The sequence below is a fragment of the Acomys russatus genome, chromosome 1 (assembly GCF_903995435.1).
Source record: "Acomys russatus chromosome 1, mAcoRus1.1, whole genome shotgun sequence".
NCBI classification, from domain to species: Eukaryota; Metazoa; Chordata; class Mammalia; order Rodentia; family Muridae; genus Acomys; species Acomys russatus.
The window spans coordinates 38600890-38610403 of record NC_067137.1 but is presented as its reverse complement, the minus strand read 5'-3'; the positions used below and the strand labels follow the sequence as shown (position 1 = coordinate 38610403).

The 9514-nt window shown below is 50.0% G+C and overlaps 1 protein-coding gene across 2 annotated transcripts; it reads left to right on the top strand.

The window, feature by feature from the left end:
- Positions 1 to 6921: 6921 nt before the first annotated feature.
- Id2 (inhibitor of DNA binding 2) lies at positions 6922 to 9222 on the top strand. 2 transcript variants are annotated; one of them, XM_051144129.1, is made up of 3 exons: positions 6922 to 7361; positions 7654 to 7717; positions 8553 to 9222. In XM_051144129.1, the coding sequence occupies exons 1-2, from the start codon at positions 7014 to 7016 to the stop codon at positions 7708 to 7710; spliced, it is 405 nt and encodes a 134-aa protein (XP_051000086.1). In that variant the 5' UTR covers positions 6922 to 7013; the 3' UTR covers positions 7711 to 7717; positions 8553 to 9222. The 2 variants fall into 2 exon arrangements, with proteins under 2 accessions (XP_051000086.1, XP_051000077.1); XM_051144120.1 differs by having other exon boundaries at positions 6923 to 7361; positions 8443 to 8558.
- Positions 9223 to 9514: the final 292 nt, after the last annotated feature.

Sequence of the window (9514 nt, the reverse complement as noted above, 5' to 3'; positions counted from 1 at the left end):
AGTAATGGGTAGTCCTAGCCTGCCTTAAAGCTTAGCAACTACAACCATGCCTGGACCAGCAACGTATCCCCAACAGTGAAATAGTGGCCCATTTATCATGGGGTAACCAACAGCTAGCTAATTAAACTATTTAATAGGAGGAAATTCATACCTAGTACTAAAAACCTAACCAAGTACTCAGGGCTGGAGAGGTCATAGACCCTAGAGGAAAACCTATTTTCCTAAATACAATATGCTTTGTAACTAAACATTTATCATTATGCTTACAGGTAAGTGTAGTTCTTACTTCATTAAAAAAAAAAAAAAAAGAAAGCTTTTTTTTTTTCAACAGATGGGGACTGTTATTGGGATCTATAACTGGTCCAAATGCAGACAATAAATGACTGTGAAATGCCTAAACCCATTTATATTTCTGCAATGCAACCCCTATATCCAAGGCTCCTAAAAATGGAAGAGGCGGGTAGAAAGATTTCAACAGCCAGAGGCCCAGGATGCCTGTTGCTAAACACTGTCCCCTAGGCATGACATGGAAAATGCACGCATGAAATCTCAACAATATGGCTGTTTTGGTTTTTTTTTTTTTTTTAATCAAGACTGGCATGGAGACACCACCACATGCCATGTGGACAGAAGAAATGCCACATGCTACAGGGCAGTCAATGGCCGCTGAGAAAACAAATTAGTTCCTCTGGGGACAAGCTCTCACATAAGCGTATCCAGTCCCAGGTGGAAGCCCTGGATGCACACACATGCGAGCAGAGCTACATAGACTCAGTAGGCCATGTTTGTGTGTTACATGCATGGAGCAAGACTAATTAAAGGAGAGAGCATGTATTTGGGAAAGGAACACTGAGTTTGAACAGGGAGGGTGGGCTGCGAATAACGCCGATGCAGTGCTCGTTTAAGAAGTTCCAAAAGGTGGTGTACACCTGAGTTCGAGGCCAGCCTGGTCTACAAAGCAAGTCTAGGACAGCCAGGGCTACACAGAGAAAGCCTCTCTGGGGCGGGGGGTGGGGGAGAAGCTCTCAAAGCCAGGTGTGATGGCACATACCTTTAATCCTAGAACTCAGGAGGCAGGGGCAGGCCTGTGAGTTCGAGGTCAGCCTGGTCTATAAGGCAAGTCCATAATAGCCAAGGCTCTGTTACATAGAGAAACTTGGTCTCGAAAAACTAAAATACAATAAAAGCAAATGTATGGTCTTATTCTCTCGCCTTTCCTCCAGGCTCTTGCCGAAAGGCAATGTCTGAATCTCAGCAGGCCATGCCCAGTGCCATAGTGCCAAGAAGATGACAGGATGACATAGGGACTCCAACAATCTGACACAAGCCCTAAGGGGTCCTGGTTTTTTCAATCAACTGCAGTCACCTCTAAGGATATGGCCCAGGTCCCGCCATTTCCCACAGAACAGAAGGAGGCAACGGAGATGCTGCCTAGGGGGCAGCAATGGCCCGTAAGTGGTGGGGGAGGGGCTGCAAGACCCTCAAGAGTGCTTTTCCTTTAGCTGAAGAGAAGTCTGTGAAATACCCTTGGGGGAGGGGGTGTAAGTGCCTGGGAAAGAATGACCTAAAAAATTGTGTTAAGTAGGGGGGCATCAAACTATTTTTTAAAAACAAATTTTCCCATCTGGATTAGAGCCAGCAATGAATAGAGAAATGATAAATGAACCCAGTGGCCAGCGAAGCCAGCAAAAGCCAAGAGCCCAGAGCTGCAGATGCACCCAGAGCTGCAGATGCACCCATGGAGTTTTAGGTGCCCCACCCCGCCAAGGGGCGGGGGGTGCGGCAGGGGTGTCCCAGGCGCGAGTGGTGCGGGCTTTGGGCTTGGGTAGACTGCAGTCATGGACTTGGCTGACTGCAGCGAGGCCAGAGCGCAAATGAGGCTGGAGCCAACCGAAGCGGGGGCAGCGCGCACACACACAATGTGTTTCTTGTTAGGGACTCCCAGGCCCGGCCAGGTTTTGCTTTTGGTGGGGCATTATAATATTAAGAAGCAGTTTGATTCTGGACAAGCCCGCCCTTGTTGTAGGCTGCTTGCGGGTTCCCACGGACGCCAGTGGGCAGACGCGGGTGGCCTGGGTGCTGCGCTTGCTCGGGGAAGAGGGCTGGGGGCGGGGGCGCCCAGATGGCTGTGGCCTGGGGTCCCCGTGGTGACCTCGGCTCCCGTGGTGGCCCGACCCGCGGCGCGCCTCCCGGTGGTGTAGATCTCGGTGACGCCAGCCCCCTGCTCCCGCCAGTTCGCAGGCGGCCTGAGATTGTTTTCCAAGACCATATCGCTCAGTCCAGTTAGTTTTCTTTTTTAAATTTGGTGACCGGAATAAAAGTCGCAGGAAAATCCTTTGTGAATGCCAAATGCGACCGCAAATCGGAGCACCTCACAGTATTGGTAACAAAATATTCGCGGCGCTCGTAGTTAAATCGGACCCTTCCGCCAAAGTTCCCAAACTTGGCTTTCTTTGAACCAGGCTGGAAAGTGATCCCTCTAAAAAGGAATCAGACGGTGGCAAGCAATTGCATTTGGCACGGCTTTTTTTATTTTTTTAACCTGGTGCTCCAGATCTGCAGGTAAACAGGACGGTACGGGAATCCTAGAAGGAGATATGGCCGGAATTGTGTCCAGGCAAGGGCGGGCCGGTTTTTAAAGCTAAGCCATTGTAGTAGCTGCGGCGCTTCGCTAATGCCATTTATTAGCTGTGTGTGACACGAAGTGTAAGGGGTTAGGCAAGTCTTAAAAAAAAAAATACCCCGAAGAGAAAAATAAACATCCTTTTGTTTGCTTTTCGTGGCTTTGCTCTTTTTCCTTCAGTCCTGGCTCCTCTCATCTAAGGCCTTTTTAAACCCAAAATCTGTTTATCTGGTTTCAGGATAAGGGCTCCTTTTTGCCAAGGTATTAAATAAACACATAACGCAAAAACTCGAATCCTTATACAACCCAGATGCTGTTTCCTCGAAAACCACAACAAACCCGGATAAGCCAGATAACAGCTCCGGCCGGTGGTGCGCCACAATCCCCCTCCCCAAATGCCCAACACTCCCACCCTCATCCTTGGGTTTTAGGGCCAGCAAAGCACCGTTGTATTTGGTGTATTTGGAATCCCCTCCCGCAGGACCGGCGATGAATAACTGCCGCTAACACTCTCAGCCGTGGATGAGTACCCTTGAGGGATCCGCGTGCCATAAACTATCCGGAAATGTTGGCACCTGGTTCCTAAAAGGGAGCTCTTCCTGGAGATGAACCCGAACAGAGGTGTCTGCGTCTCTAGGCCAACTTACAAGTTTCTGGACTCTTGGTGATGTCAAGCGGAAACTCAGCACTATGAGGGTCTCGGCCTGCTCCCCCCCCCCCTCAACGCGCGCGCGCGTAGCGGAAATGAGCACGCAGATGCGGAGAGCTGCCCGCTGAGGCTCAGTAGCCAAAAGACCGCAGCCCTGCATCCTACCACCTCTCAGGATAGGGGTGGGGGTGGGGCTGTTCTGGAAAAATCTAATGCTTTTTTGCATAACCACTAAGGATTCCTAAGAGAACGTCAGTAGAGCGCAGTGGGGTGGGGGTGGGGGCTTCGAGCATAAGGGTCCTTCAAAGAATCTTTTCTTCTTTTGGAGTCAAAGCCATCCAGGCAAGGACCAAGAAGATCCAGAAAAATAAATAAATCTTGCCCTGCGATGAGACAGTGACCTCCTTTGCATCCACTTCTACCCTCCCGCCAGCTCCACACCTCTGTTGCAAAAACAAATGAAATAAAGCAAACCCTTTTGCTTTGGCAACGTCTAAGCCACATTACGCCCCCTTTTGCAAAGGAAGATTTCTTTCTTCTTTCTCTCCTGGCTTTTTTTTCCCCCCTCTCTCGCTCTCACCCCCTCTCCCAGCTTCTTTTTTTTCCTCCTCTGTCTGTCTCTCTCTCTCTCTTGTTCTTTTCTTCTTCTCGGCCCTCCTTCTTTTTCCCCAAAATCACTCGAAACTTAAAACGTGCAGAGGCTGCAGGTGCGCGCAGGCTGACGGCCCGGTCAGGGCGAGCCTGGGACCGCCGGGCCTTGCAGGCATTGATCAGCTGGGCGCGCGCGCTGAGTGACGGCGCGGTTGCCATGGCAGCCGCCTGAGCGGCGCCGCGAGGACAAGGCTGCAGGGCGGCGTGAATGGGCGGCGTCACGCGCCTGGCGCCAGAGAGTCTGCTCCGGGGCTCCGGCTCCGGCCCCGCCGCGGCCTGGCCCGCGCGCCGCCGCCGCCGCCGCTGCTGCCAATTCATCACCTGTCAGGGATCACTCGGGGGGTCACGGGCGGAATGGACACAGCTGTGAGAACAAAACCGAGGGGAAGAAAGGAGAGAGCTCCCAATTGCGCCAGATGTGCAAAGAGGACCTTGAGACTCGCCCCCGCCGCGCCGGCTCCTCCCGCCCCCGTGGCATCACGCGGGGATAGTAGCCAAGGTGGCTGGGCCAGAACCTGCTTCTGATTACCGCGCGTGGCCTGGACACAGTGGGGGATCCGGAGGCCTAGTAGCAGGGCTTGGGCAACTCCAGAGCGGGTCTGTTGCTTTAAGTGGGGGGCGTCCCCAGTGGGTAGCTGGGGCGGCCAATATCTCCACCCCACCCCACCCCCCGCCGGAAGCCTTTCACACCTTCCCACCACCCACGGATCCCGCCCTTACTGCAGCTGGGCGCGTCCTGCAGCTGGGATCATTTGAACTTCAGGGCTCTCATGAAAATCCACATCCACACCAATTGACAGATTTTTATGTGTCATTATAAGCCTCCGCAAAAAAGGCTCCCACCATATCCCGGGCCCCAAAATATAATTTCAAGAATTGTCAGCCCGGGCTTGCCGTGACAGACTTACTAGTAACTCCGGCCTTTTCTCGGTCATTAACTTAAACGGTTTCACGATCCCCTTAAAATGATCTTTAAATGAATGCAAAACCTGAGTAATGTGCCCACAGAATCGGATTCAACGCAGCCGGGCAGACTGGACTCTGGCATGGCAGTCAGAGAAAGAAACGCCAGAGAACTTTCACCATATTTAGCAATTTTACTATATCAGGGTACAAGAATGGTCTTGGGAGAAGGCGCTCATGCGTCGTCGCTGCCAGTGTGTCGAGCGAAGCTGCACTGCGCTCATTATCATCCAGCCCAGGGCCTTTCTGTTGGGATAATGAGGCTGGCACGGGTGCTAACATACGGTGTCCTTGGAAAAAGCTAAGAATGCGTCAGTACCGCAGAGATGCAATGTCCAAGAATCATAAGTAATAATTTGAGAATCCCGGAGATGTTTGTTTACATTGGCTATTATTGTAAAATACTGAGAGTATAACATCATGAACCAAAAGTGTCAAAACAAAATCTGTTCCGCTGTGGCACGTATGTGACAGAAACACATGCACACAAAGTACATCAAGAGGCTCGAACTGTGGGGGACTCGGATAGCAAATCACTCCCAGGCTTAATAACAGAGGCGAGTCGTCAATCGAACACTGTCACTGAGTTGCAGGCGGCACTGCAGGGTTTGCGCAAATTTCCCTGCAGGGCAGCGTCCTTCTGCAGCCTCCAAACTGAGGTGGCTGGATTTTACCACCTCTATGCCACCGGACTCTGCCTGCTCAGAGAGAAGCCTTGGGGCACATGGCTGTCACGTGGAGGTCAGAGACTGCCTGGCCCACCAGCTGAGAAATTAATCATTAATTGAAGGGAAAATACTGTTTCCCTACCACGGAGCTGTGCCCGGATTCTGTCTTCTTCCTCTTTATTACAGAGGATGTGAGGGGTTGAGGAAAAAAAAAAAAGTCAACCTGATACTACCAGTTTACCCTTTCTGGGGTTTTTAGGGGAAATATTTTTCCTCTAATACACGACTAATATTTGGAAGTCTTCAGAACGAGAATTCGGTGTGAATTATGTGAATATTGGAGTCAAGAGCTCCAAACTTTTTTAAACGTAGCTGCGTCTAGGAATCCTAGGGTGCTGAAAGATTCCAAACCTCATACGTAATAGAATTTTTCTTAAAAATTGCGATAAGCTGTCAGCCAATAGCTAGGACCACCTACCTGACAAAGAGTTTCCCAAGAGCTGTAAGTGCTGGAATGTGACACCAGAAATCACGATTTGTGCATAATTAATCGCATCACTTTGCCACCTCCACTGAAGGGCACAGACCAAGGGCAGTGGATGTAAATGTAGTTCCACTGTGCAAGCCTCACTAATGACCTTCGATTAATGGGGTTATTTATTCTAACCCTGCCTCATTCTTGCGAGGAGAAGGGTGGGGGTGTCCCAAACGTGCCTGGTCCCTCGGGACTCCTCTGCGGTCTGAGGGAGACCTCACAGTGTCCGCTATAACTCGTGTCACTGAGTTTCCGAGAAGGCCTCCCGCGTTGCTCCAAGTTGCAAAACCCCACGCTAAGCCTGCCCTGAATGTGTATAAGGGTAAGTCGTGTCCTCGGGCCCCCGCCCTTAAGTAGCCTTTCTTTATCTTAAAAGAAGGAACTCTACAAACGTAACTTCCCAAAGCCGCGCTTCTTTCCTTTTTGCAAAGGTCCGGGTCTTCCCCTAACTCTAGCGACCTGTGACTCCCCTACTGCCTTGCTGAGACTGTGGGGCTACCCGCAGCCCTAGGGCGGGGATAGCTTGCTCCGGGCACACCCCCGGGATGGGGGTCCTGCTAGCTCTGGGAATCGGAACCAGGCGGCCACTTTAGCACAACCGAGCCCCCTCGGCGCCCAGCGCGTACTGTTCTCAATTTACCACGCCAGCTGGGCTCGCGCCCGCTCCTCCCACCCTACAGGCATTGGCTGCGAACGCGGAAGAACTTAGCTCTCTCATTCACCAATGGGAGAACTCTTACAGTATGATGGACGGGACCCCTTCCACCAATGGCAGCTCAGGGACGCCCTATCCAGCGGCCCGGGCGAGTGCCCATAAAAGCGCCCCGCCCGCCTCGCGCTTCATTCTGAGCCGAGCCTGGTGCCGCGCTGCCAGCCTAGCCCCCTGCGGCGGCTCCCTCCCAGGCTTCTCCTCCTACTAGCAGCATGAAAGCCTTCAGTCCGGTGAGGTCCGTTAGGAAAAACAGCCTGTCGGACCACAGCTTGGGCATCTCCCGGAGCAAAACGCCGGTGGACGACCCGATGAGCCTGCTGTACAACATGAACGACTGCTACTCCAAGCTCAAGGAACTGGTGCCCAGCATCCCGCAGAACAAGAAGGTGACCAAGATGGAAATCCTGCAGCACGTCATCGATTACATCTTGGACCTGCAGATCGCCCTGGACTCGCACCCCACCATCGTCAGCCTGCACCACCAGAGACCTGGGCAGAACCAGGCGTCCAGGACGCCGCTGACCACCCTGAACACGGACATCAGCATCCTGTCCTTGCAGGTGAGACTCGCTCGCCAGTACCTTGCTGCCGGTATGCTTGCAGTCGCCCGAGCTGTCACTCTCAAATCCATTGTGAAGACAGGTTCATTAACTTTATTTTTGAGAAAATTGTGTACTGAGCGTCATGTGAAATCGCTACTTAAGTTCTGTGTGGGTTGCGTCTGGATCTGCACTGTAGCATGAGCCTGTTTAATGGGACTTGTTGGCACTTTCGTAAAAGGAGGTGGGGGGGGGGGGTCTACCTTCCTTTAAGATTGTCTAATATCCTGCTTTTTATCCTCTTTCTCTCCAGGCATCTGAATTCCCTTCTGAGCTTATGTCGAATGATAGCAAAGTACTCTGTGGCTGAATAAATGGTGAGTGTTTGCGGCGCCTCCTCTTGTGTGCGCGTTTTTTGGTAATGTGCTCATGTGTCTGTAAAATGTTTGATTTGGTAAATGCATGCTTACTTCGCTGTGTTACCGGTGCCGCTTGTCTTACCAGATGGGCATGAAGGGGCTTGTAGCTGTTGTTACTCAGGATTACCGATCATTTGCCTTTAAGAAAGAAAGAGAAAGAAAGAAGCCAGTAACTTACTATGAAGGTGGCCAGACCAAAGTGTTACTGGCTTTTGTGAGCCCAATGGCGAGGGTATGAGGTACTAACCTCGGCTGTAATTAATCTTAATCGTCATAAATTCCATAGTGATTCTCCTTCCCCCCAAAACTGCAGTCCTCTGAGATTTCTCTAGCTAGCTGAAGACTGCTACCCTGAGCCTTACCCCTGTGCTCTGGGGTCCAGATTTCCCTATCTGTTAACTAAAGGGCTGTTTTCAATCAAATAATTGTTACAAGGAGCAGACTGGCGCCTGTGAGCATGCTGCTAGAGGTCCAAATAGGAGACTGGGTTTGGGAAGTTTCCCCCTTGAGTGTCTGCTATTTTCATGTTTAATTTGTGCTGTTGAGGCTGGGGTATGTGTGCCGCATCTGGATGCCAGGGTTTGCTTAAATGTTCAAACTGTGGCTTCCTCGGCGCCAGGCTGCCCGCCTTTGCCCTTAGGTTACATTCTCCTAAACTGCCTTTCTCTTCCAATCTTTTGCAGGCGTTTGGGGACTGCTTTTCTCTTTACTTTCTCTTTTTCTTTTGCACAACAAGAAGTCTACAGGGTCTTTTAAGACTCTCTTTGTTTCGTTTTCAACCATATTTCACCAGGAAAACAAGTTGAATGGACCTTTTTAGAAAGAGAAGCGGAAGGAAAACTAAGAACGCTCATCTTTCCCAGGTGCTCTCCGACCTGGCCTGTGATACCGTTATTTATGAGAGACTTTCAATGACCTTTCTACAGTCGGAAGGCTTTCTTTATATACTATTCCCACCATGGGGAGCGAAAAACGTTAAAAATCACAAGGAATTGCCCAATCTAAGCAGACTTTGCCTTTTTTCAAAGGTGGAGCGTGAATACCAGAAGGACCCAGTATTCGGTTACTTAAATGAAGTCTTTGGTCAGAAATGGCCTTTTTGACGTGAGCCTACTGAATGCTGTGTATATATTTATATATAGATATATATATATATATTGAGTGAAACCTTGTGGACTCTTTAATTAGAGTTTTCTTGTATAGTGGCAGAAATACCTATTTCTGCATAAAAATGTAATGACGTACTTATGCTAAACTTTTTATAAAAGTTTAGTTGTAAACTTAACCCTTTTATACAAAATAAATCAAGTGTGTTTATTGAATGTTGATTGCTTGCTTTATTTCAGACAACCAGTGCTTTGATTTTTTTTAAATGATGCTATGTTATAACTGAACCCAAATAAATACCAGTTCAAATTTATGTAGACTGTATTAAGATTATAATAAAATGTGTCTGATGTCAATACCTGGATTCTGAATGATTTTTTAGATACCCTGTGCCCGTTTGGGGCACTTTCTTCTGTCCCCTCCCCCCCTTCCCCACCTCCTTTATCACATGTTTTCCTGACAGTCCAGCAGAGGAAACATTGCTCCTGCTAGGGATCGGGACTGTGAACTCTACACACCTAGCAGTTTGATTTTGTGCCTGTGCACAAACAGGGATTGTGGGAGGTGACTGCCGTGAGTTAGGTCATTGACATAAGTGTACAGTCTAGAAAGACGAGTGCCTAGGTGTGTGGAAAGACACCTTTGGAG